Source organism: Puma concolor, chromosome B4 (genome assembly GCF_028749965.1).
Source record: "Puma concolor isolate L17-30 chromosome B4, mPumCon1.1.hap2, whole genome shotgun sequence".
In the NCBI taxonomy this organism is placed as follows: Eukaryota; Metazoa; Chordata; class Mammalia; order Carnivora; family Felidae; genus Puma; species Puma concolor.
This window is the reverse complement of record NC_141673.1, coordinates 4,259,504-4,287,080: the sequence shown is the minus strand read 5'-3', so window position 1 is coordinate 4,287,080 and position 27,577 is coordinate 4,259,504. Positions and strand designations below refer to the sequence as shown.

At 58.8% G+C, this 27,577-nt stretch overlaps 1 protein-coding gene across 2 annotated transcripts in view; it reads left to right on the top strand.

The window, feature by feature from the left end:
* Positions 1-271: 271 nt before the first annotated feature.
* FBLN1 (fibulin 1) overlaps positions 272-27,577 on the top strand; it is an 82,177-nt gene continuing 54,871 nt past the window's right edge. Inside the window, exons 1-4 of one of the 2 annotated variants that reach the window (XM_086712016.1) lie at positions 272-446; positions 16,763-16,868; positions 22,298-22,433; positions 24,448-24,619. In XM_086712016.1, the coding sequence (XP_086568142.1) occupies positions 371-446; positions 16,763-16,868; positions 22,298-22,433; positions 24,448-24,619 (490 nt within the window). In that variant the 5' untranslated portion in view covers positions 272-370. The remainder of the gene's footprint in view (positions 447-16,762; positions 16,869-22,297; positions 22,434-24,447; positions 24,620-27,577) is intronic. The other variant, XM_086712015.1, reaches the window with a different exon arrangement.

Below are 27,577 nucleotides of genomic sequence, written 5' to 3'. Positions count from 1 at the left end.
TCGGGTCGGCGGGTGGGGAAGGGATCGGGTTTCTCCGGCGCACGGGGGGGAGGGGGAGGGCGGCAGCGGAGGGGGTGCGTCCCGCCCGGAGGCGCCCCCCCCTCGGCCCCCCGCCGGGGAGACGTTTGGGGGGAGACCCCCGCTCCCGCCCCTCGGGGCCGGAGTGCGCGCGCCCCGGGCGGGGGGCGGCCCGGGAGGGAGGGCCCCGTGCGCCCTGCGGCCCCGCCTCCGCCGCGCCCTCCTCCGGGGCGGGATAATTGAACCGCGCCGCCGGGGCCCAGCGTTGGCTGCGGAGGCTCGGCCGGAGCGTGGAGCCCAGGAGCCGCGCCCCGCGCCTTTGTCCGCCCGCCGCCCGCCGCCCGCCGGCCCCATGGAGCGCGCCGCGCCGAGGAGGGTCCCGCTGCCGCTGCTGCTGCTCGGCGGCCTCTCGCTGCTGGCCGCCCGAGGTAGGGGCGCCCCGAGTCCACGGCCCCCGCTCTAGGGGCTCCCCTCCCGGCCCCGCACCTCCGGGAAGTCCCGGAGCTGCAGTAGCCGTCGGCGTCTCGGCGCTGCGCCCCCGCCGCGCTCCTGACAGTGCCCTCCCCGCACCCCACTCCTGGCCCCCGGCCGAATCATCTCGGTGACCTGGGGCACTTGTTTCAAAGACCGTAGGTCCTCCTCCCCACCCCCACCCCCGCCCGCCTTCCCGCGCTGCCCACGCTCGCGCCCACCCGTCTTCCCACGGCGGCCAAGGTTGGGAGGCGGGCAGGAAGCCCCAGCCGACGCTCGCGGCGCCCCTCGGGGCCGCGCTCTGCCAACAGAAGGCCCTGGCGAATCGGTTCTCACTGCCCCCACCTCCACCTCTTGGTAGGGGCTGTCGTACCCAGCCTGTTGGCGAGAAGACTGAGACGGGACAGTACTTTGCCCAGGAGACCAAGCCAGTCGTGGGTTAGGGGTGGACGTGGGAGAGCAGAAAGGAAGGGAGCAGTCTGGGGATAGCCGTGCGTCCGGAAACCTCTGCCCTCCTGGGACATAGAGGGCCCCGAGGGAGGTCCTGCCAGGCTACATGCTCAGCCGGGGCTGGGATCAGGCCACTTCCAAACCCACCCACCCTGTGGCGGCCAGGGGGCTGAGTCTCCCCCGGTAGACCTCTGGCCAGGCCCCTCGGCCCAGGACGGACAGCCCTGGGATGGCTCCTGTTTCTCCCCTCACCCTCAAGGCCTAGCTCCTGGGAGGCGACCACCAGGCCCTGAGGATTAAGTGCAGCTGCGGGTGAGCAGAGCCGCGGCCTCTGACCTCTCCGCTGACCCGTGACTCATCAGTCATTAGACAGGCCTGCCCGCCCAGAGGCTTTGTTCTTCCTGGGGCCTGGACCACCCTTGGAATCCTAGATCCTTTATCTCTGGCTTAGCTTGGTTTCACCTCTCCCGTGACCACCCTCCGTCTTGATCAAAAGGTCGCCCCTGGGAGGTTGGGGGCGGAGGGCAGAGCTCTGCAGAGGGTCCCGGGCTCACTCACTGGCTGCAGCAGATCCCGGAGCTCCGGCTGTGTCCTGGGTGTGTGCTGGGGGGGTATCCAGCATGTGTGGGGTGAGGGAGAGGGCATGGGAGGCGCAGGGCTCAGGGTTGGCAGCAAGAGCCGCCCCCCCCCTCCCCTCCCCGCCCCGGGGCTCAGAGGCTTGGAGGGGATGGTGCCTGGGCGGGAGCTGGCCAGGTGGGCAGAGGGAAGAAGGGCATTCATCGGAAGATGAGAGCAAGCCCAGAGGGGGGCCCTGATCGGAGGCCACACAAGGCTCCTGTTCAAACAGAAAGGACCCCAGGGCCCCCGTGTATTGTGCAGACAAGGCAACTGCGACAGGCCCGGGCGAACTCTTCCGAGGCTGAGTGCCCGGTCCTTCTCCACTGTTCTGTTCTGCCTCGTGTGTGAGGAAGCTGCCCTGCCATCTGACTCCGAAAAAACACGGAGACTCGGTCAGGCTGGAGGGGCGCACGTCGTCTTTACAGAGAAGGCCCGGACTTCAGGGGCACGTGATAAAGCAAACCCACTCATTGCGCACGGTGGCGTGGCCTTCCATGTCTTTGGGGGCGGCCCCTCTTTTGAGTTGCAGTGACTTCCATACAGTTTGGGTTTTCTTCCCTGGTTTCCTTCTGCGGCTGCAAGCTTGGAAGCCCGAAGGTTCCCCGAAGTGACACGGCCCCACGCCGCAGGCCTGCGGGGTCCACGGGGAAACCTAATTGAAAAGTGATCATGGAAAAGGCCATGGAGTGGGGAGCCCTTTAGCCGAGCTGCTGAAACTCGGCCCGGCCACTGCGGTGCAGAAGGGCGCTGATCTCCCCTGCCAAGGGACAGAGCTGAGCCACACTCTGTCCTGTGTCTGTCTGCCCTGTTGGGCTTTCCTGAGAGCGGGGCAGGAGGGAGGGAGTGGAGAGGAGGAGGGCATTTGGGAAAGACAACTGTGTTTTCTCCAAGACTTTCTTGGCCTCCGGCTGGCTCCGGCGGGGCAGTGTTTCCGACTGATTACAGAGCAAGTCGCTGGGAGGGAGAACAAAGACGGGAGAGGGCTTGGCTTGGAAACACGTGGCCCGCACCGCTGCTGGAACTTTCCCAGGCTGGCAGGGGGTGGGGGGAGACAGACTGGGGAGGGGGGCTGCCAGAGCGTTGAATGCATGAAGATGAGACTTGGGGGTGCCCCTAGGGCTCCGGGCGACACCTTCTTCTGGTACTGCCTGAGACCCCCCCCTCAACTCAGGGCTCTGTCTGCCACCCGTGCTGGACTGTGGGGGGGCGGGGGGAGGGGCACCACGAGCTTTGGTGGGACGGGAAACAAGGTTGCCCGTATCCTGCTGGAAAAGTCCATGCGAAGGTTGGTGGTTTTCTTATTTGTAAAACAGAACAGAAACCCACTTCTTAGGTTGTCTTGAGGACTGAGGGACAGACGGGGGGGCGAGGCCTGCCAAGGTAGCTGGATTACTATGACCTATCATTTGTGTTGCCCCCTCCCCAGGGTAAGCCGGTGTCCTTGTCCCCAACATGCTCTGAAAGTCCTTCTCGTTTTCCCAGAAGGGCCTCTGAACCGGCAGCTGTCGAGGGCCAGAGCCGTGTCGGGGAAGGTCAGGCAGAGCGGCGTCAGCTGAGCTCCCCGGGCAATCAGTCGTCGGGGCACTAGGTGTCGGCTCTGTGCCAGACGCTGTTCTGAATCTTGGGGACACCGTGAGGAAGGAGAGAGGCCTGGCCTTTCTGCCCATGGGGTCCCAACCCCCCAGGAGAGCCAGAAGAGCCAACAGTCCATTTCAAACCAACCCCGACAGGCAGAGAGTCAGGGAGGACCCCCCCCCCTCCCCACCCAAGGACGCAGCATGCAAGGTGGGGTGTGGGAGGAGCTGGCTGGGTTTCTGGAAAGGTCGGGGAGGGTGGTGTTCAGGCAGAGGGAGCAGCATGGGCAGAGGCCCGGGAGGCGAGAGAGGACGTGGACGCGTCCCCTCTTCCCTCCAGTTAGTTCATTTGATGGCAGGGCCCTGAGCCGTGGGTGCGTCGGGTGGGGCAGCTGTGCAGACGAAGCTTTACGGAGCCAGTTCTGATGGCGCGCACAATCCCCCCGCCGGTGTATTTTATCTGTAATAAAAGACCCTACTTTGCAAAACATCCGATTATAACAGTTTGACTAATAAATGCCTTTTCAGGCGCTGCATGGTTCCAGTCTCCTTGTAATGATCCCAGATGTGACCACATAACCAAATGGGGACAGCCATTATGTCAGCTTCCCTGGGGTCCGAGACGCTTCAGCCTGGAGGGAGCTTGGAGATGAGAGGGTGTGGCTGGGAGCCTTGGGAAGGCAGGACCAGGGGCTGGGTCGGTGCCCGCTGGGCCTGCCCCCTTGGCCCTCAGGCTGGGCCTGCCCCCTTGGCCCTCAGGCTGGTCCTCACCTGACTCTGGGTCAGGAGGGAGCCAGGTGCCTGCGTGTTATCACGAGGTCCTACGTGGTGGGAGCCAGCCCTCGAAGGAGGTTGGGAGACCAGTCCCGATTCTGAAAGTGACCAATCCCATGCCCTCTGTACTTCTGTTTCCGTAAATTTGGAATGAGTACACGCTCTGCTCTAGGAAATTATAAGTGGCATAGTTTACATTTAGCCACTAATTTAATCCTCTCAACAACCCTATGAAGAGGGTACTATCATTGTTTTCATTTTACAGACATACATACCAAGGCCCAGAGCAGTTAAGTAACTTGCCTGGGAAGCACAGCAGTAAATAGAAGGCCAGGTCACAGCACAACATGCTCCTGACCGCTCGGCTGTCTCGCCTTAAATTTAACGAGGGGAAGAGCAGATAGGACAGTTCTGGAGTCCCATTAACAATTGCTGCACGTGTGTCCTGAGGAGGAACATGCGTTTGGCATGCACGGGGGACCACAGGGCCCTCGAGGGGCTCGTGGCTGGCTTGGCAGGAAGTGATCCCCAAGGTGATGGCATCTGTGTTGTTTCAGATCCGTGGACAGGCCTGTCCTGTACTGGGGAGGCCATGGCCGTGGTGCCGGAGGGCTGTGTGCTCGGGGACCCAGCCCAGGGCCTGGCCTTGGCCCTGCCTCTCCCTTGGGTGTGGCCCAAGTCAGGCCCTCCCTGCTGCCATCTGGGGGTGGGGTTCAGGGACCCCTCAAGGAACCTGCCGTAGGCAGTGCTGTGGGGGTGGGGGGGAGACGGTGCGTGCAGGGGCAGATGCCTCTGACCACAGGACCCTGGGTGAGGTCTAGAACTGCCCACAGGGTATGAAGTCGCCCCTTTCCTGGCACCTTTATAAAGGAAAATGTCCTTGGCTGGACCTGGGTTCCAGACACAACAGGGCGGGCCCGGCCTCTGGAGAAGACGGCCCTGGAAATTGTTTAGGTCATGTTCCTGCTTAATCTGCCCCCAGCCTTGCCAAGTGATCCTGCCAGAGGGCCGTGCTGACGTGGCCAACGCTGGGAGCGGGGACACTGGATTCCTGCCCACCCTGTTGCTGGCTTCCTGGGGGGCCCAACCACCAAGCCCCCCTCCCCTACTGCTCCTGAGGGCGGGGGCCCCAGAGCCTTTCTTTCTCCAAGTGGAGGGTCTGTGATGTGTGTTCTTAGCTGCACCGACGCCACACGGATGGGGGTCCGGGCCCTCCAGGATCCCTACACCTGGGGTCCGATGGGGCCCAGGTTTTATGATGGGCACGTGAGAATTTGGGAAGGAGTGGTTTGTCTGTCAGGACACGGAAACCACAGATCAGCTGGCCCGCTCTTTGTATAGGTGGGGGAAACTGAGGCCCAGAGAGAGGAAGTAGGTGGAAAGGGTCATTCACAGGCTGCTTCTCCGTTCTGTTGAGCAAACGTTTCCCAAGCATCCCTTATGGGCCTGGCCGGAGCCCTGAGGAGCTATTTGTCATGAGCCCATCATTTGTCAGTTTGTCACGTACTCAGCAAGCACGAGGCCCTGGGGACGCGGAGCTGCGTGCCCTCGGAGTCTTCTGCGGCCCGGGACCAAATTGCTGCAAACTGAGCAGCTTAAGACAACAGAGATGTGTCCTCGCACCGTCCTGGCGGCCAGAAGTCAGGTATCGCGGGGTCTGTAGAACTTCAGTCCCCTCAGAGGCTCTGGGAAAGGGTCCACCCTTGCGTCTCCCAGCTCCCGGGGGGCTCTTGGTGCTCCTGGGCTCGTGGCTGCCTCTGTCTTCACACTGCCTTTTCCTTCTGGGTTTCTCTTCCAAGGACACTTGTCTTGGGATTTAGAGCTCACCTGGGTGATCCAAGAGGATCTCATCTTGAGATCCTTAATTGCACCTGCAAAGACCCTGATTCCAAATAAGGTCGTATTCCAGGGTCAGGACGTGGATGTATGTTTTCAGGGGCCACTGCACCTGCTAACAGCAAACACAGGAATAGGTGCCCTGACGAGGATATGTCGGTAGGAATCAGTGCCATAGTGACCATGACGTGTCATGACGGTGACAGCAGCCCCGGGTGGCTCTCAAGTGGGCGGAGAGGGGAGGGGATACCTAGCTGAGGCATGAGTGGCGAGGAGCCGTCTGTGGAAAGATCTGGGGAGAGCTTTTGGGTAAAAGGAACAGCTGGTCCCAGGCCCCAGGTGGGACCAGGTACATTGGAGGGACAAGAACGGAGTGTGTGCCTCTGGGGAAGAGGCAGAGGGCAGCTGAGACGGGAGGGCTTTAAAAATCGGGGCGCAGACTGGGTTTTATCCAAAGTTCGCTGGGAAGCCGCCGGAGGACTTTAAGCAGAGGAGTGAGGTTATTTGGCTCAGGTTTCCAGAAGTCACTCTGGACTGCTGCATGACATCTGGGGAGAGGCGGCATGAGCCAGTGTGGAGGCTTGTGCAGGGTCCAGGGCTAGAGGTACCCTGGGCAGAGTGGCAGTCGGGGGGCCGCTGGGAAGTGGGTAGAGGTAGAGCTGGAGTAGACAGGACTTGTCATGCGATGGGAGGTAGAGGGTGAGGGACAAGGGGTGATTCAGGTTGACCCCGTTATTGTCGCGCGAGCAGCTGGACGGATGGGGGGCCGGACGGGGTGGGGAAGAGTGCAAGTTCTGTGTGGACACTCTAAGCGTCCCGTCTGACATCTGGGGGAGCCTGGGTTTGGGGGCGAGATCAGGCTTCAGGCAGACATGTGGGGGTCTCAGCCCATAGGATGAGGCGACAGGAGACCACCCAGGGGGATGGCCGGGGCGGGGGCGCGAGGGGTCACGGGACTGAGCTCTGCCCGGCACGTTGAGGGGGAAGTGTACCTGCTTGGGGGCTTCCAGAAACCTGGGTGGTGGCTGGGATCTTGCCAGGACTGGTTTTGAGATGGGAGCATTTTTATGCTAATGGGGTGAGCCAGTATTTTCTTTCTATTTATTTATTTGTTTATTTATATATAGAGAGAGAGGAGAGAGAGCGTGAGCAGGGGAGGGGCAGAGAGAGAGGGAGAGAGAGAATCCCAAGCAAGCTCTGAGCTCGGGGCTCGATCCCCACAAACCATGAGATCATGACCTGAGCTGAAATCAAGAGTCGGACGCTTAACTGACTGAGCCACCCAGACGCCCCGAGCCCGTATTTTTCTTGAACCTGTTTTTCCTTTTGGATCGTGTCACCTGCTGGAGTAAAACGTACCAGGAGCTTTGCTGCCTACATACGCCTCCTATTTTGACATCAGACTTCTCTCTGCAACCACTCCTGTTTTTATCCCCCATTCTCCGTGAGTGCGGGTGAGGCCACCAAGGCTCAGAGAGGTCAAGCAGTGCGCGTGTGGGCACACAGCGGCCCCACCAGGATTGAAACCTGGGAGCACAGCCCTCAACTCGCGTTCGTAAGCGGGACACAGAACTCCCTCATGTATCTTTCTGGCTGAGAAGTCTGGATTTTGCTAAGTCCGGCTTTGGGAGGAAGCCAGTTTCCTTCAGCGTGTTATGGGGGGGGGGGGTCAGCTTTAGAGTCCGAGCCAGGCTCCAAGGCCACCTCCGTGTTTGCTCTGTGGCCTCGGGCCACTTGCTTAATCTCTCCCTGACCCCCTGCTTCCTAGAGTGGCTAGGATCACATGAGATCATTCTTTCACCGGAATGTATTGAGTGCTCCGAGGCCGCGTGGGGCAAGGTGCAGGGACCCAGCCCTCATGACACTAAGTACACAGTGCAGTTAATTATTTGTGCTAAGTGCCGGGAAGCTCAGGGTGCAAAGAGGCCGTGGAACTGCTGTGTGCGTGTGCGTGCGTGCGTGCGTGTGTGTGCGTGCGTGGAGGGGGTCAGTGACGGAAGACTTCTGGAGGAAAGGGCCTCTGGACTGGCGTGGGTTTGGATGAACTGGCTGTCGGAAGGGAGTGCGCCTGGCACCACCCGGCTTCCAGCTTCCAAAGGCCAGGTGCAGACGACACATGACAGGTGGCCGGAGAGTTCAGAGCAGAAGCGGGAGAGAGGGGTCCCCGCAGGGTGGGATGCTGCAGAGATGTCGGGAGGTGAGGCTAGCCCACGTGTCCGCTGGCCTTGGCGGGAGGAGGCTCCTGCCCGGAGGGAGAGATCTGGGAGATGCTGGTGGAGGGTTGGGCGGGGGGGGGGAGGTTGAGGCACGGGCAGCTCTTGTGTGGAGCCGTGAAAGCAGACCCGGGCATGCCCTGCTTCCTCCTGGGAGGCCGGGTGCCGTTGAAGGGGGGATGGTTCTGTCCCTATCCCAGACCTGCAAGGGTCTGTACACCAGACCCCAGCGACAATGGCCTGGTGCCTCCCTGGGCCACCCCCTTGAGGACGGGGTCCTGTCTTTTCACCTCCGGAATCCCCTGCCCCAAGCCAGAAGCCTGCACGTGGAAGGGTCATGAGAGGGGCTTTTTAAACACGATTTTTTTTTTAAGTCCTCTCTACCCCCAGCGTGGGGCTCGGGCTCCCAGCCCACGTCGAGCGTCGCACAGTCCGCCGACTGAGTGGGCCATAGGGGGGCTCTTTTGAATGTGTGCGGGGCTTAGGACCGCTCACAGGCCAGTCAGGCATTGGCCGGAGCCCCTGCGAGGATGACAGGTGGCAGGCTGACATTCTGGAAGCTTCCATCCAAGGAGCACCCCGGAACCCCTCTGACTGCCGGCTGGCATCTGCCGTGTTGGAGAGAACGTGTGTCTGTCTCTCTACCCCTCGACAAGAACGCGTACTCCTCTGGACCACGGGTTCAGAACCACCACGTTTCACAGTCCACACTGCAGCCCTCACGAAGGCGTAATTCGCCTGGAAGGGGTTTGGTTTTAGCGGCTGTCTCAGCGGACAGATGGCATCCGCTGCCCTTGAACCAGTCTGTCTGTCCACCTGCTCACCAGGGACTTCCGGTGGGGGTGTCTCTTTCCCGAGGGCAGGGGGCGGGGTGGCGGTCCTCTGGCGACGTGTCAGTCTGGGGGAGCGTGTGATTCCCGTCAAGAAGGATGCCCTCTCCCTAGCGGTGCAGTGCCTTCTGTGGCTGCCCGATTGGGAGGGTTCTTTCTGCGGACGGGCACCGACGTAAGCATTTTGCCCGAATTAGCACATTGTTCTTCCCAGCCCTACACGGTTACCGCCCCATTTGATGGATGGAGATGAGGGGGCTCAGTGAGGTGGAGGGCAGATTTGGGGCCAGGCGGTTTATTTTTGAGAGCCAGAGAGCCAGCAGGGCGGGGGGCAGAGGGAATCCCAGACACCGCCAGCGCAGAGCCCAACGTGGGGTCGAGCTCGCAAAACCGTGAGATCGGGGCCTGAGCCCAAACCGAGAGCGGGCACCTAATCGACCGAGCCTCCCCGGGCGCCCCCGGGGCTGGGCGGTTTTAACCCACAATGTCTCTCGCCTTCCCCTGGGATGCCCGAGTCCAAAGCCAAGAAGATTTTGCAAGAGAGGTTTTGCTTGGTTTATATTATGCTTTGTGGATCCACTTCACGCAGTCAGAGTACAGGAACCGGAGGTTAACTGTGCTCTATCGAAGCTTCCTCTCCGAAGGGAGGGAAGCGATCTGAGCGAGAAGACTGCAGGCTGCCCGAGGCCCCGCTTCTCTCCTAAGAGCCCCTCCAGCCGGGCAGCGGGCATGGGCGGGCATCGATAACTGGCATCGCTCCCAGAAGTTAGGGATGGAAGGCAGAAGTGTCCTCATTTGCTCCAGGTTGCTGAGGGCCGTTCGGGCGTGGTGGGGTCTCCACGTGGGATTTCTGTGACCTGATGCCCAGCTGTGCATCCTGTGTCAGCGCGGAGCTGGGGATCCCCCCCCCCCCCCCCCACTGACGATGCTGAATTCTTCCCTGTGTGGTTGGGGAAGCGATGATGGAAGGACGGCCTCCTTGTCACGTCCAGAAGCCTTCCCTTGGCTCTTGCCTGGGCCGGGGAGTGAGTGCCACCCTCTGCTTCCCTTCGTTACTTAACATTTCACTTGTTCCGTTGGAGGTCACCTGGCTTGCCGCGTAAAACGTTGCATTCACCACCAACCTGCTATGAGAGGATGTTCTAAGACACGGTTTACCGAATTAATCCTTGCTATGGTCTTCACATTCATGCAGTAAAACAACACCGATTGTTGGGGGCATCTGGGTGGCTGAGTCAGTTAAGCGTCCGACTTGGGCTCAGGTCACGATCTCGCGGTTCTTGGGTTCGAGCCCCGCATCGGGCTCTGTGCTGACAGCTCGGAGCCTGGAGCCTGTCTTCGGATTCTGTGCCCGCCCCCTCTCTCTCCGCCCCTCCCCCGCTCCTACTCTGTCTCCCTCTCTCTCTAAAATAAATAAACATTAAAAAAAAAACAAACCACAACATCAATTGAAAGAGGCAAGTGAGTTAATCAGCAGAACACCCAACTCCTCTTCTGTTGAAGGGTGATACAAAATGCCACACAAACACTCAATTAAAAATTTTTTTTAGGGGCGCCTGGGTGGCGCAGTCAGTTAAGCATCCGACTTCAGCCAGGTCACGATCTCGCAGTCCGTGAGTTCGAGCCCCGTGTCGGGCTCTGGGCTGATGGCTCAGAGCCTGGAGCCTGTTTCCGATTCTGTGTCTCCCTCTCTCTCTGCCCCTCCCCCGTTCATGCTCTGTCTCTCGCTGTCCCAAAAATAAAAATAAAAAAAAAAAAACGTTGAAAAAAAAAAAATTAAAAAAAAAAAATTTTTTTAATGTTTATTTATTTTTGAGAGAAAGAGAGTGTGTGCCTGAGTAGGGAAAGGGCAGAGAGAGAGACAGACAGACAGACACAGAGGGTCCGGAGCAGGCTCCACGCTGACAGCAGGGAGCCCGATGTGGGGCTCGAACTCAAGAACTGTGAGATCAGGACCTGAGCCGAAGTTGGAGGCTTAACCTACTGAGTCCCCCCAGGCACCCCCCCCCCCACTCAGTTTTTTTTAATGTGTTTTTTCCATTGTGATGAAATACACGTAACGTTAACCATTTGAACCGTTTCTAAGTGCACAGTCGGGAGTTAAGAACCTTCACACTGTTGTGCCACCAGCTATCTCCAGAGCTCTTTCCTTTCCCCAAACTGAGGCCCTGTCCCTGAGAAGCACGAACTCCCCATCTACTTTCCGTCTGTGTGAATGCGGCTCCCCTCGGGACCGCTTAAGTGGAATCAGACAGCGTTTATTTATCCTTTTGCGACTGGCTTATTTCACTGAGGTTGTCGTCTTCGACCACAGCATTTTAAATGAAGCGTTTAGTTCACTCTTAGATGGTCAGCTTTTTTTTCAAAGACAACAGTCGTGCGGGGTGTTCGAGTTCATTTTAACCCAAGGATGCATGCACGGCCATTGTTCTGTAGGAACGAGGAAGGGCAAGGCGGGGGGCCCGGGTGGTTCTGTGGTTAAGCGTCTGACTTTGGCTCAGGTCATGATCTCACGGTTCGTGAGTTCGAGCTCCGCGTCGAGCTCTCCGCTGTCAATGAGGAGCCTGCTTTGGATTCTCTGTCTCCCTCTCTCTCTGCCCCTCCCCACTCAAGCTCTCTCTCTCTCTCAAAAATAAATAAATAAACATTAAAAAAAAAAAAAAGGCAATGAGGGAGAGGGAGTGATGGTCCAGACTGTCCTACTCCACTTGGTTTTAGTGGAACAGCACATTGGGGTCTTTAGGATGGAAGCACCATAGGCAATGAATGGTTTTCCGTACTCTCCGGGTTACGGCAAACATTTGTAGTGACTGTAATTCCCCTCGTGAACACCAGGGACAAAGCAGGGACACCAGCCCGGGCTCCCTGCCTGGTATTCTTTCCCCGGGCCACCTCTCTTTCTGACCCAAAGTGATTTTTCACCACCAGAGTAACGCTTGTTCACTACAAAGGGGACACGTATGAAAACAGCAAAGACCGTGCGTCCCTTTCCAGTTGGGACGTTTCTTGGAAGACGTGTGTCCGGTGGTGGGAGTGGTATTGGCTTTTGTACTTTGGAGAGCCTGGCCCTGCCCCATCGAAAGGAGATGCTTGGGAGGAGCCGGGAGGCTTTATTTGTTTCAGAACGTAAGTTCATAACAGACCTTTTCTTGGACAGGATCCACCTGTCTTTTAGAGACAGACCTACTGCAGACAGTATCTTTGTTGACATCTTGAGCCGTGACGCCGGAACATTCTTCAGGGTGTCCCCCTCGCTCCACCTCCTTTCCCCGCAGCTCCGCTCTCCTCCGACGGGCTGGGGGTAACCGTCTCAAGGCCAAGAGAGTGGCAGTTCTGAGTCTCAGACCGATGCCCCAGCAGGTCCCGGGCTCTTGCTTAAATTCTCAGCAGCCTGGCACTTTGCGGAAGTCGGCTCCAATCAAACGTTGTCCTTTGGGATCATTCCCTCCCCCTGAAGAGGCATGTTTGCAGCAAACCCTATATTTCAAGGTCGTCTTGCCCATCAGGCCCCCAGTGAAGATGCCTGTGGCCATTGCATCCTGCTCAACTTCCTGAGCCTCGCTTGCTGTTTGTGCCGGGCACGGGCGGGTGCTTCAGGGTCACTGAGAGGAGAAGAATGCGATCCTTGCCCCAGAGGAGTTTGTAATTCACCAGGAGGCAGACGAGCCTAGCTTTGGAGGCTGTCAAAACCAAACCTGGTGCCTGACTTTGTCCCTCTGGCTGTGTGACCTCGAGCTGGTCACTTGACCTCTCTGAGCTGGAATTTTCTGATCTGCAAAACGGGGACCCTAATGAACTGGCCTCCCTGGGTCCTTGGGGAAATCAAGGAAGTGCCCGTGTTGTACCTGGCACATAGTAGGTGCCCAGTGAGTGTGCGGCACCAGTGGTAATGGCAGTGATGGGGGAGGAGGCACGGTGTTGAGGGACATCCCAACAGAACTGGGTGATGTCTGGAGGCGAGCAGGTGACAGGGCGAAACAGAGAAGGGCCAGAGCCTAGAGGGGTCAGAGCCCAGACCAAGGAGCAGTGAAATGAGAGGTTGGCAGGGAAACATCAGGGATTTTGAGTGACACTCATTCAAAGTGTGGAGCTGGCCACCCACTGGTGTTGGGAGAGTGAGGTGTGTTCCAGGTGGGGACGAGGACACCTTAGCATTTATGTCCACGTCACTGTTAGGTGACCTAACTCCATTTGGCTCCTTCCGTGTGTAATTATGTTTGGAATCCAGGTTCCATACCTGTAGCCGCTGATGTGACAGTTTGGTGGCAGAGTACCCACGGCAAACAGTTTAAAGACAGTGGTGAATGGGGATGGTTGAGGAACAGAAGTAGGGAATTCTTTGGCTGCCTTCTGTGCGCCAGGTGCCCACAAGAACCCTGTGATTCGGTGGTCCGTGCCCCATTTCACAGATTGGGACACAGACCTGGGTGCAGATGGCTTCAAGAATTTGCCCAGGGATGGTGAGCTGCAGAGTGAGGCCCGGGGCTCAAACCCAGCTCTGCCTGATGCTGAACCCTTCCTTCCCTCTGCACTGCCCCACCCCAAAGGAGCATGATAAATACAGCAGCCGGCATTCTCCCTCAGGTCCCTCTGACTTTAAGCTGCAGCTCTCAGCTCATCCCCAGCTCACTACCTCAGCCTTCACCAGAAGCCCATGAACTTTGGCCAGTTGGCTCAGCTCTACAGGCCACCCATCGGCCACAGGTGCTGGCTGCAAACATGTCCCTGGTCACCGTGCTCCAGCCACATGGTTGGTGGGGCTGGGTGTTTCTTGGGACGGCAACCCGCTGTGATTGCCCAAGAATGCCTTCCCCCTGATCCAGCTCCTCTCCTTTGGCTGTTCTGGCCTACGCCAATGCTCAGGACTTGAGGGATAAACGTTTGTGAACAAAGATGTTCAACCCAGAGCTGTTCGTTCCTGAGTGTAAAATACCGGAAGTGAAGAGAGGGGAAACGGGTTGGGAAAGTTGCCTTTTCTGCTCTACAGCGTGATGCCGTGTGGCCTGCATGATGGCATAGAAAGAGGGCTTGAGGGGTCGAGGGGGAGAGAGATGCTGAATGCAAAGAGGCTTACTTGGTGTCAGGCTGGTTATTACGATGGGGGCCGTGATGCCCTGCCCTGGTCTGTTCCCCGTGCCTCTGCCTCATCACTGTCCGGCTGGCTGTGGACCCTGGCGGGCTCTCCACGGCTAATCTGATGGGGCCGTGCGCGAGGCTGATGGGGTGCCTCGCGCCCAAGGGGGATGAGCTGACCCCAGATGGCTGTGGGGCTCCCACCTGGCTGCCTGCTCATTCCCCACCCCCCAAACCCGGGACCCAGCCCCCAGAAGGCTCTGCTTTGCACAAGTCCCAGCCTTGTGGCTGCTTCAAGCATTCCAGGGACATTCCAGATTTCTGAACTGAGCGGAGGACTTAACATTTTATTGTCCTGCTGAGAATAAGGTTCAAAGTGCTCAGGTTCCCCAGGGAGAATCATTTCCAAATGTTTCCACAGCCCCGGGCACAAAGTTCTCGCCCTGCTGAGCTGGCTGTGGGAGTCTAAGTTTTAACTGGGCTTGCCTTTCTCAGAGTCTGAGGGAGGCCTTGGGGCCACTGCTCATCCCTGGGGGCTTCCACACACCCACACGGGGCCGTGGTTCCCCATTTCTCATGGGCCATGGCAAGCATACCCCCTTTGTTTCTTTAACACATAATCAAGTGGCGTCTGGGTGGCTCGGTCGGTTAAGTTTCTGACTTCGGTTCAGGTCATGATCTCACAGCTCATGGATTCGAGCCCCATGTCAGGCTCTGTGCTGACAGCTCAGGGCCTGGAGCCTGCTTTGGATTCTGTCTCTCTCTCTCTCTCTCTCTCTCTCTCTCTCTGCCCCTCCCCCACTCGTGCTCTGTCTCTCTCTCTCTCTCTCTCTCTTTCTCTCTCAAAAATAAATGTTAAAAAAAATGAAAACACATAATCAAACGCTGTTTTCTGAGAGCTCACTGTGTGCTCAGAACTTTATAAGCGCACTCGCTCAGCATCTCTGCAAAGGTTATTTCGAGCCCCGTTTTCACCGTTGGAGCTTTGGCTCAGAGAGGGGAAGCCACCTGCCTGGGGTTGCAGAGCACGAAAGCGCTGGAGCTGGGATTGGAGCTGTGACCCCAGAGCGCATGCTTTTTCCGCTCGGCTCTGTAGCTGCTGCTTGCCAGCTTTGTGCCGAGGAACGTGAGGAAAAGGGATGGCCCAGCTTGTAAGACCTCTGCGGCTGGGAGGGCAAGGCCGTCGGAAAATGTTGGAACAGTGAGGTGTGCTCCCCGGACAGGGGGTGGGCTGTGAGCAGGGGGGCACCCAGGCCAGGCTGGGTGGATTGTCACTCTCACCCAAACCACCTTGGACGCCCCCCGCCCCCCCCGCTGGCCCCGTGGGGGTGGGGCCGGGACGGGGTACCTCCCTCATTGTGGAGAGCAGCCCAGGGGTCCCCGGAAGCCCCGGCGGAGGGGTAGCCCTGACTTGGTTCCAGGCGACACCCCTCGTCCTCCTGGCCACGGGAAAGGGCCGGCCATGCACTAACTCTCCCGGGATCTTTCTGGAAGGGCTACTCTTGGTGCTCGACGGCAATTTCTCTGCCGGCCTGGAAGGCCTTCAAGGGCAGCGTGTGCCCCGCCCGGTCTGACTGCACAGGTGTTTGTGCTGGTTGATGGCCGCTTGTCAAAGCTGGTGTTTTAGGAACTCTCGGCCTCGTGCAAAGCCCAAGAATGAGCCTCCCTTCTGGGGCCGCCCCAAGGGCCCGGCCTTGGAAGAATAATGAACTCCAACGGGACACCCATGGCTGCTGGCGCCTCGAAACGCTGCCAGGCCTGGTGGGATTTACCCCGTTGGGTGCTGGAAAGCCATCGGTGAGAAAACGTGGGGTTTTGTAAAGCCAGTTTCGCAACGTCCTGCACAGCGTGATCCTGCACTCAGGCCGCAGAGGCTTTTGGTGCTAATGCTCCCTCTAGGCTGAGGGCATCTCGGTACCCAGCTGCTCCTGCCTTGGGGGGGGGGGGCCCTCTCCTTCCCCCGAGGCACGAGGCTCATTGGGGCAGCCGTCTGGGGTGAGGCCGAGAGCCAGGCTGGGGATCGGAGGGCCGTCGTCCAGCTGTGAGGGCACGCGTGGGTCGGCTGCTGAACCTTCTGTCCTTGGGGAGCCCTCCTTCTGTCCTTCGGGTGAGTGGAGACGCCCGTGTCGTGCAGATCAAGGGCAGGAGCGGTCAGCCGCTGTATCACGAGGACTGCCACCCCGCCGACAAGTTGTTGCAGAAATTAACCGAGAGCGCCCGGACGTGGCTCCCAGAAGCTGGCCTAGAAATGTTGGCGCTTTTCTTCTCACCCGGGTGGGCTCGTGGCGTGGGGGGCCCCTGTTTCCGTTCTGCCCTCCGGGTCTGTGTATGTCACAGTCCTCCCTGGAGTCTGCCCTCTGCTCAGCAGGGGAGGCTCCCTGGGTTGTCTCATCAGCGCTGCCGGGAGCCTCCAGGCCACCCCCATTTCTGACCCTCTAAGAGTCCGGTTTCCGGTGCCTGGACACCCTCACTGCCGGGCTGCACGACGCGTGCTCACGTCCCTGCCTTGGTTGCCCTCCCGACCCGTCTGGGCAGGGTCCCCATCCGAGTTTCTGTTGTGTGGCCGGAGCAGGGATTCAGCCCAAGTGGGTGTGCATCCCGGGTGCTGAGCCGCAGCCCCATCAGAACTGGATGCGGAAGGTACCGGTTAAGGTACTGGTTAAGGTACTGGTTGAGGCGTTAGGCTTTCCCAGGAAGGAGCCGGCGTGGATTCCAGCCCAGGACCCAGCGGGTTCAGAGTTCACGCTGTGGAGCGTCCGAGGATGTGTGCGGGCCCGTCCGGTCCGGCCTCACCTGCCCTGGATGCCTGAGGAAGTGGGGTAGTGGGCGCCTGTCCAAGGGGACCTCGCGTGGGTGAGTGGTGAGCCGGCCCCCTCACCAGGCGCCCTGCTCTCTTCCCGCACAGTGGCCGCAGACACCCTCATGGAGGCTTGCTGTGCAGACGGACATCAAATGGCCACACAGCACAGGGACTGCTCACTGCCTTATGCCTCGGAATCCAAGGAATGCAGGTACGTTTGCCAGTGACGGCCGTTTTACCAGAACCGTGTTCCTCTAGCAGGAAGCCGGGTGTGCCGGGACCCCTGGCAGAGTCTGGCGTGCAGGCCCAGATCCGCCCAGGCTGTGGGGGGCGTGGTGGATGACCCCCGCCTCCTTCCTCTGTGCTCCCACGTCCCCGCACGGGACAGGGCTCCCCCTTCCTGGGGCGGCCCCGGCGTCTCTCCCCTTCACTGGGCTGCAGAGAAAAGAGAGCTTCGCTGGGGTGGCTGTTCTCTCTGCCACCGCCGGGCACTGTGGCCAAGTCAGTCTCCTCCTAACAAAAAGGGGTCTGTTGGGGGGGGGGAGGGGCGGTCGGATGAGATCACGTGACTGGCGAGTCACAGCGTGGTCTGCCTTCAGACCCCGACAGCGCGCGTGAGCCGGTCCAGAGCGGAGCGTTCCCACAGACGGTTGTTCCCCTACACAGTAGCCAAAACCTGGACGAACTGTGCTTTTTTTCCCTAAATTAACCCAAGCTCCCTCGAAGGTTTGGCAGGCGTTAAGCGTCGAGTAAACCACGAAGGTCTGGAATGTCGATCGTCACCGGAAAGGTAACAGTAAGAGTAGGGGCCAGCCTGTACAGAGCTACTCCCTGCTGTGTGTGATGAACGTTTTCCTCATGTAACCCCGCTGTTAATCCCGGCTTACAGCCCAGGAACCTGAGCTCTGCCCCCTGCGCACAGCCGGTGGGTGACGGTGTTGGGATTCGAACCCAGATCGGCTCGCCCGGGGAGCAGATGTCAGGGAGGCGAGGCCCCGAGAGCGTTCCCTCCTTGTGACAGCCGTGCGTTTCCTCCGTGCGGCCCTCGGAGCCGTGGGGAGCTGGGTGGAGAGCGGCCGAGGAGGGTTCAGTGAAGTTTCCTTCCCTCGTTCTGGACTTCTGCATCTCAGCTGGCAGCGGGCATAACGCGATCGGCCAGCGTCGCCAGGCGACGTAAATCTCGATTTGGGAAAATGCTTGAAAGGTCCAGAGCGTTGTGGACTGAACAGAGGGAGAGAAAACAGGACGGTCGGTTGTTTGAATTGACGGGGAGGGGGGAGGCCACGCACTCAGGATTTGCAGGGCGTCTGATGGGTGAGAGCTGGGAGTTTGGCTCCCGAGTGTGGTTCGGAGGGGCCGAGGCAGAGCCGGGCGGTCAGCACCGAGTGCTGTGTTTGGGGACCAAGCCAGCGAGGGGCAGCCTGGCCCTGGGAAGCTGGGTGGACTGGGCTGGATTTCTGGCTGTGTAACCTGAGCCAGCGCAGAGCCTCGGTTTCCCCAAGTGCAAAAGGAGGGTTGTGACACCATGCTTTTGGGGCTGGGACGATGACAGGAGGAGGAGGGAAGACGCCAGCCCCACAAAGCCAGGCAGTGTGAGTGTTGCAGTCTGCCTGGGCCGCCGTGACGAACACCACATGCTGTGGGGCTTGAACAACCCACATTTATGGTCTCACAGCTCTGGAGGCCGGAAGGCCGGGATCACGGCGTGGGCAGGGCGGTCTCCTCCCGAGGCCTCTCTCGTGGGCTTGCAGACGGCCGTCCTCCTCTGCGTCCCCACACGGTTGTCCCTCTGTGCGTGTCGGTGTCCTGACCTCCCCTTCTTAGCAGGACCTAAGTCATAGTGGATCAGGGCCACCCGGATCACCTAACTTTATCTTTCTCACCTCCGTAAAGGCCCTGTCTCCAAATACAATATCACGTTTGAGATACTGGGGGTGAGGACGTCAATGTGGAATTTGGGGGGACACAGTTCCACTCGTAACAGGGAGCCTCTATTATCAATACTTACTGAAATCACAGACGTTAAAGTAGGGCATCAGCCGAACCTCTCTGTGTACAGATGGAGAGACTGAGGTCAGAGAAACTCAGAAGCTGGGGGCCCCTACTTGTGAATTTGGATCTCAGTCACTGCTCCGTTTATGAGTGACTTCTAGCCACCAAAGTCTTTAATAAGTTCTGGAGTTATCTTTAATCCCCAGACTACGTGGAAAATACCTTCTTCGCTATGCAGCACGCGTTTGTTCTGTGACATCTTGGTCAAGGGTAAATTTCGAACGTGCATGTAGAGATAATCCTAAAATGCAGAGAATGTCACCTGAATGGCCGAGTGGGAATTTCTTCTCTCTGTGGGGAATGTGGCTACACGTCCGGGCTCCCTTGACCCCCGACTGCCTGCTGGTGGCACTCACTTCATATCACAGGGGCCTACGGAAATTCCGGCCGGGTGGCGAGCGTTCGCAGATTACGACGTCCTCCCTGGCCACCGCTTACCGGTCACGGCCAGTTTCACGGAAGCTCCAGGAGGCTAATTGGCTTGTCACAGTGAACTCACGGGCCGGGCTGTGTGTGTGTCCAGAGCCTCTTGGAGAGTACTTAGCTGTTGAGCTGACCGGCTCTAACCGCGTCACTGTCCGCCGTCCCTCCAAGCCTCTCCTGAACATTTTCCGCTTTGCTCAGTTACCTTTGGGGTTCAAACCCCACGTAGTCTGCGGAGATCGGAGGCCGAGCCTGGGCTGGTGGCTCAAAGAGAGATGTCGCTCATCTAAGAACACAATTGGGTTTTTATTCAAGAAGCAGGCACTGAGGGGCGCCTGGGTGGCTCAGTCGATTAAAGCGTCCAACTTCTGCTCAGGTCATGATCTCACGGTCCTGGGTTTGAGCCCCGTGTCGGGCTCTGTGCTGATAACTCTGTACTTTGGATCCTCTGTCCCCCCCCCCCCCCGCCGCCCCCCTCTGCCTCTCCCCTACTCACTCTCTGTTTCTCTCTCAAAACTAAATAAACATGAAAAACATTTTTTTAAAAAAAGAAGCAGGCATTGAGTGCCACTGTGAGGGATACTCAGGAGAACGCGACCCCTCCCCAGCCCTCCGTGCTTTCTGTTCCAGGGGGCGAGGACAGCAGATAATTGTGAGCCCAAAGTCAGGTGTTCGGTGCCGGGACGGGCGTGGGCTCTGAGTGCCGGGCCTGACCAGCAGCCCATCGAGGCCTGATAGCCGGGATTTTCTCGCAAACTCAATATTATCACTGACGGCGAAGGCAGGGGAGGGGGAGAGAGCAGGTCATAAATCAAATCTGGTTTAAGAGGGTCTTCTTGTTAGTGAGAGTTAAAGGATGCAGGAACCAAAGATCACCGGCCGCTTGGTAACTTAAGCCTCGTATCATTTTTCTTCTTCGGGAGTGGCATTCGACCTTTCCGGTTTTAAGTAAAATTCTCAGTTTTCATTCATCCAGCGCCTCCTCGTTGCCCCTCGCTGCTGCTCTGAGCTCAGGATGAGGTGGGATGTTGTAACGGGATGTTTGAGCCGGGGCTTGGCGGAGGGAAGCGAGCAAGCCGGGCGGGATGTCAGATGGCTGGTCCAAGTCTAGGGCAGGGAGAGTGCAGGGCGGGGATCGGGGGGATCTGGGCGCGGGTCTCCAGACGCCCAGCCCCGGGCGCCACCAGGGCACAGCTTTGTAACCGTGGCCGCGGGAGCCTTTTCGGTGCGGAAGGCTGTTCTAGTCCGCCAGGCCACCCCTCCCTGCGTCCCTGAAGCCTCGGCATGGTCCTGGCACACAGTAGGGACGCAGCCAGATTTCTTTTACTTGCGGTGACATACACGTAGCATAACTTCTACCGTCTTTTTTTTTTTTAAGTTTTATTTTATTTATTTTGAGGGAGAGATAGAGAGCACGAGTGAGGGAGGGGCAGAGAGAGGGAGAGAGAGAATCCCAAGCAGGCTCCACACCGTCAGCACAGAGCCCGACACGGGGCTCGAACTCACGAGCTGCGAGATGGTGACCTGACCTGAAATCAAGAGTCGGATGCTTAACGGAGTGCGCCGCCTGGGTGCCCCCTTTGACCTTCTTAACGAGTTTTAGGCGCCTGGCTCCACGTACTCGCCATCCCCGAATGTTCTCGTCTTTCCAGATCGAAACTCCGTCCCCGTGCCTGGTGTGTTTTCTGTCTGATTTTTGACGACTCCGGGTTCTTCATAGAAGTGGGAACAAACAGTATCTGTCCTCTTGTGCCTGGCTCATTTCCCCGAGGATCCTGTCCCCGAGGCCCGTCCGTGTCGTAGCAGGGGACAGGATCTCCTTCCCCGTTGGGGCGGAATCCCGTGTCGCTGTGCGGATGGGCCACGTTTCGTCCACCCGTCCCTCGGTGGACGCTCGGGCTGCTTCCTTCTTTGGACTGTCGTGAGTGATGCTGTCGTGGACGTGACTGTGCAAACATCTCTCTGAGTGCCTGCTTTCAACTTTTGGAGGGGTGTATCCTGCTGGATCACGGGATAGTTCTGTTTTTAATTTCTCGAGGAACTATGCCTCCTGCTTTGTACAGCAGCTTTGACACCCCCATCCACAGTCCCCGGGGCCTCCAGTCCTCATCCTGAGGCTCTCAGGCTGTTTTCTGTCCAGCCAGTGTCTTTGAGTGAATGGATGGACGGGTGCCTGTCTGGTTGCTGTTCCTGACAATTTAGTGAAATGCCCAGTATTTGTAAACTCACCCAAAGCACGAATGAAACGTGTACTATCACCAGCCTAGACAAACCCCTCCTGGAGCCCCAGATGGTTCTGGAAGCACATGGGAAGCCAGGTGCGGAGCCCCAGCCCCGCAGGTGGAGGTGGGGGGAAGGGCGGGTTGGGGGCTGCCGCTCATGGGCAGAGGAAGCCCGGCTGGCCGGCCGCAGGAGGAGGCCGGGCTGGGCCCATTCTCTCTGGACACGCGCAGGGTAGGTAGGTGGCTCCTCCTGTCCTGGCTGGCGTTGGCTGAAGCGGGGGTTATTTCGGGTCTGGTGGGAGCCGTACCTGTGACTCACACACACCTCCTGCTCACTTACCCGCCTCCGGGCCAGGCCCCACTGCCCTGAGCACATTGTGGCAGGTGAGGGTCCTTCTGCCCACCCAAGCCTTTTATGCGTGGCGTCTTCCGTCTTCTTCCTGGGGCCCCCCCCCCCCGCGGGGCCGGGAGACGGGGACGCCGCAGCGTGGTGTCGCTGTTGCCATCGTCCTCCCTCTGTGGCCTGAGGCCAGCTACTGCACCTGTCTGGAGCTGTCTCCTCTGAGCCTGGAAAACGGGGATGAGTGCTGGGGTCTGGTGAAGGATAAGGGTGCCCGTGTTTGGGTGTTGTCACTAGGTGGGAGCTTTTTGCAGGGCGAGGCTCGGAGCCGGGAGATGAACCGGGACTCCAGCGGCACATGGGGGTCTCCTGCCTCCGCCCCCAGAGCCCGCCCTGCATCCAGCCTCTCTCATTCTGCACTTATTGAGCACCATCTGTCTGCTGGCGTGTGTGTGTGTGTGTGTGCGGGTGGGTGGGGCTGGGTTGGGAAACGGGAGGCACCCGAGGGTGACAGAGCTCCCGTCCCCGAGGGGCTGCTGCTCCCAGGCCCTGTGGACCCCCCGGCGGGCCCCTCCCCCACCGAGCCCTGGCCTCTGCCCACAGGATGGTCCGCGAACAGTGCTGCCACAGCCAGCTGGAGGAGCTCCACTGTGCCACAGGCATCAACCTGGCCAACGAGCAGGACAGCTGCGCCACGCAGCACAGCGACAACGCCAGCCTCGAGGCTACGTTCGTGAAGGTGAGGACCCGTCCCCCCGCCGGCCAGCAGCCGCTGTCCCCCAGCCGGAGGCCTGGGTGCTCTCCTGCCCTCGGCAGGGTGGGAGGAGGGAGGGAGGAGCCCAGGAGGGGGGAGGGCCCTAGCAGGGGGGAGGGGCCTCTCAGGGCCCTCCCCCATCCCCCACCCCCTTCAGTTTAGTCATGAACCCTGGACAACACTGAGGAGACCGGGATGGAGGGACCCAGGCTTGCCCTGAGGGCCTCCCATCCCAGGACCTCTGGCAGGAGTGCAGAGATCAGAGCAGAGGCTGCCTGGGCTCAGGGTCTTCAGAGCCCTCTTTGCAGCTCACGGCAGGCCCCCCACCCTGCCCAGGACGCCCCCTCAAGCTTTCCTGCCCACCAGGGAAGTAGAGCCTGGAGCTCAGAACGGGACCCCCGGGGTCTCTGAAAACACGTGACATCCCTAACTGCCCTAGAAGAGGAAAGTGAGGTTCAGAGTGGCCCACACCCCAAAGTGGCCTGGCAGGGGAGGAGTCTGTGGAGGTGGAAAATGGGGCGTGGGGTCCACTGGGCTCTAGGGGGGGGCTGAGTTCTGAGCAGGTGACTTCACCCAGGTCGGGCCCAGTCCCTGAGGGCCTCTGTCCCTGTGAAAGATCTGCCTCTTCGCACGGGGGTGGGGCAGTTCCTGAGAGCTTTCTGGTCGGGCCTGAAAACCGTAAATGAACTAGGCTGTCCCTCCCTCACCGCGCACTGAGAGAGAAAAACAACCACGGGGAGCTTTGGGGTCCTGGGTCCTGGTCGGGGGACAGCCGCAGGAGGAAAGGGTTCCCATTCCCAGAGTCAGGAAGGCCAGGAAGTAACTCCGAGGAGCGTGAATCGGAACGGAATCTGGATTCTGGGGGGGAGGGTGGGGGCTCCTTTCTGAGGGTTCTGTCTTCACACAGATTGGGGCGTGGAGTAGTTGGGAGCTCCAGAGCCCCCTCCGCCCACCCTCAGCCTTCACGGGCCTTCACGGTGGAAGCTTCTGGCGCGAGGGGGCTAGGAGGGGTGAGGGTGGGGCAGTCTGGTTGAGGGGTCCCGGGAGCCAGGAGCTCGGGCGTCCAGCGACCGCCTCCCGAGGCGGGGCAGGGGCTCTGCAGACACCGTCTGCCCAGCAGACAGCTCTGCCCTTGTCCCCAGACTAGAGAGAAGGGGGGTGGTGTGTGTGGAAAAGCCACGGAACATCCTAACGGGAGTGGGAACAGGCCGCTTTGGCAGACGAGTGATTTGTGTTTCCGGGGAGGATTCGTCGTGCCCTGGAAGGTGGAGGGGGTGGCCGAAGCCTCCCTCTTTCTGGCGGGGGACGGGGGGGGTTGTAGAATGCCCCATCAACCTCCACAGAAACTTGAGCCAAGCCCTACCTCCTGGCTCCTGCTGTGGACCTGTTGGAAAGTTCTGTGCCTTTCTGAGGATAATAAGGACTGGAACGGGGCTGTTCATACATCAAGGGCCAAACGAACCCCCTGGATTCAGGTGTGACTTTCAGGAACACCGGGGTCCGGGTGACAGGCAGTGACTCTGTCCCTCACTTGACGACTTGTCTTCAGGCGCCCGTGCTTCTCGAATGCACAGCGTGCTTCCTGCCGGGCTCTGGAGGGAAGAGACGCGTGCAGATGCATTTTCCTGGGCATCACAGAGAAACCTTCGACCGCACACGAGGAGTGGAGCCTCAGGGCGCCCTTGTGTGACCCTTAGCGGATCCCTGTCCTAGCTAATTCCTCCCGGAGATGTAGGAGCCGGGCAGGAGGGGGGACATCTGGTGTTGGGGGACACGTGCTGGGTGCAACCCCTTTAAGGCTGCTTTCAGAGCCAGGACCTGTGAGGTTGGGTTGGCAACGTGCTCCGGGCTTGGCTTGCTGAGCTCTACACAGTGCCAGCGTTTAGAGGAGACAGCTACGTCAGCCGGCGTCCTCGCCGCCTGGGGACACGGGGATCAGCGAGACCGGGGGCCCTGCTCTGTTGTGTGGCTTCTCCACCTGGAGTCTCTGTGTTTGCAGAGGTGCTGCCATTGCTGCCTGCTGGGGAGGGCGGCCCAGGCCCAGGGCCAGAGCTGCGAGTACACCCTCATGGTCGGCTACCAGTGTGGGCTGGTCTTCCGGGCATGCTGTGTCAAGGGCCAGGAGACCGCAGACTTTGCCCCCGGGGACCTTGGGGACCTCCAAGAAGCAGGTAATTTCCTCCGTCTTTTCCCTTTCGGGCGGCGCACCAGTCAGGGTCATCCGAAGAAATAAAGCCAACAGAATATGTGTGCATGTGTATGCAGAGAAAGAAATGTATTTTGAGGAATTGGCTCACTCGGGTCTGAAATCCGCAGGGTGGGCCAGCAGGCCAGAGACCCAAGGGAGAGTTTATATTGCAGCTTCAGTCCAAATGCCGTCTGCTAGCAGAATTCCTTCTCGCTTGGAGGAGGTCAGTCTTCACCTGATTAGACGAGGCCCACCCACATTACAGAGGGCGATCTGTTTTACTTAAAGTCCGTTGATGTAAATGGTAATCTCCTCTAAATGATACCGTCACAGCAAATAGAGACCCGTGTTGGACCAAATCTCTGGGTACCGTGGCCCAACCGAGTTAACACAGAAAATTAACAATCACAGGCAGAGTAAGCACGCACGTTTGCTGTCGCCTGAACTCAGCACAGACCGACAGAGCACTGTTGGCGTTTGTCACCTCCTCTGAGAGGCCACTGCCCTGGAGTTGGGACCGAAGGCGTGGGATCTGGGATCTGACAAGTCTGGGTTCGCGTCCCTGTCCTAACGTGTATTTTAGGTAAACTGATTTATCCAGACCTCAGTTTGCTCATCGGTGCAATGGGGACAATTGCGGTGTCTGGGAGGACGAGGTGTCTGGTGTGGCACCTGGCTCCACAAACGTTTACCGCCACGGTTCTTCCCTGTGTTTCTAACAGCCCAGGCAGCATGGCGGGTGGCTCGCTCTCAGTTCACAGACGAGGGCCTGATGCTCAAGGCCACAAGGCCGACACACAGGGGAGGGAGAACACCGGCCTCCCGCGCCCCGGCCAGTGCCCTTTCTCTCTCCATCTGGTGCCAGTGATGTGCAGACGAGAGGCGGGCGGGGGTACCACTCACGGCTGCCTGCCTGGGCTCTTTCGGCTAATAGATACTTTTTCAGCAAAGAAGCGAGTGACGACCCCCCCCCCCCCCCCCCCCACCAAAGCAGCTTCCAGGGAGCTCCCGGCTGTTCATTCGCCACCCTCCGTTTGTCCCAGGCCGGATGAATCCAAGCCTTGGGGCATGGCTCAGTTACACGGTTCAGGAAACTTCTTGTTTGTCTAATAATCTCTTCCACTGATGCAGGGCTTCCTGGGCCATAATGGAAATAAGCCTGGAAACTTTCAGGAGTCCGCTGGGCCCCAGGCTTGCTGTCTGACTTTGGGCTCCTTTCCTCCTGACTCGGATGCCCTACCCCCTCCCCACTGTGGCCGGTGAGGGGCGGGAAGGCCTTCGGTGAGAGGAGCTCGCACACCTGTACCTGTGGTCCCTTAGGCTGCCCGTCCCGTGGCCGTGTGACCTTGGTGGCTTCATGCTTCTGCGTCAGATGGCCCAGTCTCTCTTTGTGATTGCTCATGGATGCCCTGGGGCTGATTTCAGATTCTCGTAAAGGATGGTTGGAACCCCATTCTGGCTCCCTCCGTGACTCTTGGAACCAGAGATGACATTTTCACTTTAAACAAACCCAAGCTATTCGTGCTGGCGGAGCATTTCTCCCGTGTCTCTGGGAAGGATTTTTGTCGATTTACGTCTTGTTTCCATCACGCTGTCTGGGCTTTTCTGCTGCTCCAGATGTTTTCTCTCCTGTCTTTTATCCGCTTCCGTCCTTGCCCCAGCCTTTCCCCAGAGTCTCTGTGAGGACTCCCTGCCCTTCCTCCTCGCGGACACAGACGTACCTTCCTCCCGTCCACTAACGCTGATCGTGGGCCTACTGTGTCCTGTCATGGGGCCACACAGAGGGCCCACAGACCACTCTTGGCCTCTAACAAAAATAAGTACAGAAGTTGAGAGGAAGCTTTTAGAAACTTTAAAGCATTCGATAGCATCACTTATGTCCATTTAATTTCTAAATGGGGGCTTCTATGTCTGTATTCTTCAGTTCTTTCTGGCAATTCGTTTATATTACATGTTATCAAAAGATTGGCTCAAAACAAAGGAAAGAGCCCTGTCCCTTTACCACGGAGGGTTTGGGTGGAACACTAGTAGGACATATATTGATTATCCCCATTCTACAGACTGGGAGATTGAGGCTGGCGACACCCAGGTTCTGGATTCGTTTTGGGGCAGAAATGGTGGTCCGTTAGGGCCGGGCTTGTTCCCACAGAACACCACGCAGACCTTGACGGTGAAGAAATAGCTCTTCACGGGTCCTCCCAGCAGACGTCCCGGCCTGTGCCTTGGCCTGGACTGAATGCCCCCCGTGAGCAGAGAGTCCCCAGATTGCAGAGGTTCCCAGCCCCCTAACCTAGAAGAGATGATTCGCACTCGCAAGGTCTTTTTCGCAGTTCCTCGCCAAGCAAAAAGTTTGCTTAGGGACCCTTACCGTATTTTAACAGCGCTGAGAAAAGACCGCCTCTGTGCAGTTAGTGTAGGTAAATTATGCCGTATTAGATTTCATAGCGGAATCACTAAACCGTTTGGTCGTAATGATGTTTATTTTTCTGCTGTGCGTGGATTACGCACTCACTGGGGGCGGTTTAGAAGATACAGAAAGCAGAAGAAAGAGGAAATTGACATAGAGAGAAATACGGTTTCCATTAGGTCCATTTCCTTTCCTGGTTTTTTCTGCGGTCTCTTTCGGTGTCTCTTGATGTGGGAAACAAAGGCAGATAGACCTCAATTTCCTTCTAGGCTGCAGCCCCTTGGCAGATACTGGGGCAGCAGAGGAACATGTTTCTGCGGGATTCCCTGCTGTCTCAGCCCTGATGCTTTGCTGGAGGGAAAAACCATCCTGGTTTGACAAGAGCTAGGCCTCCGGTGCCCTGGGAGTCTTTAGCAGTGAAAATGTCCCTGGAAACTTCCCCCGGACTTTACCTCCCCCGACCCCACAGTATATAACCAGCCTCTCCTCATGGTCCCCGGACAGCTCTTTCTGCCCACGGGTCCTGTCCCCGGG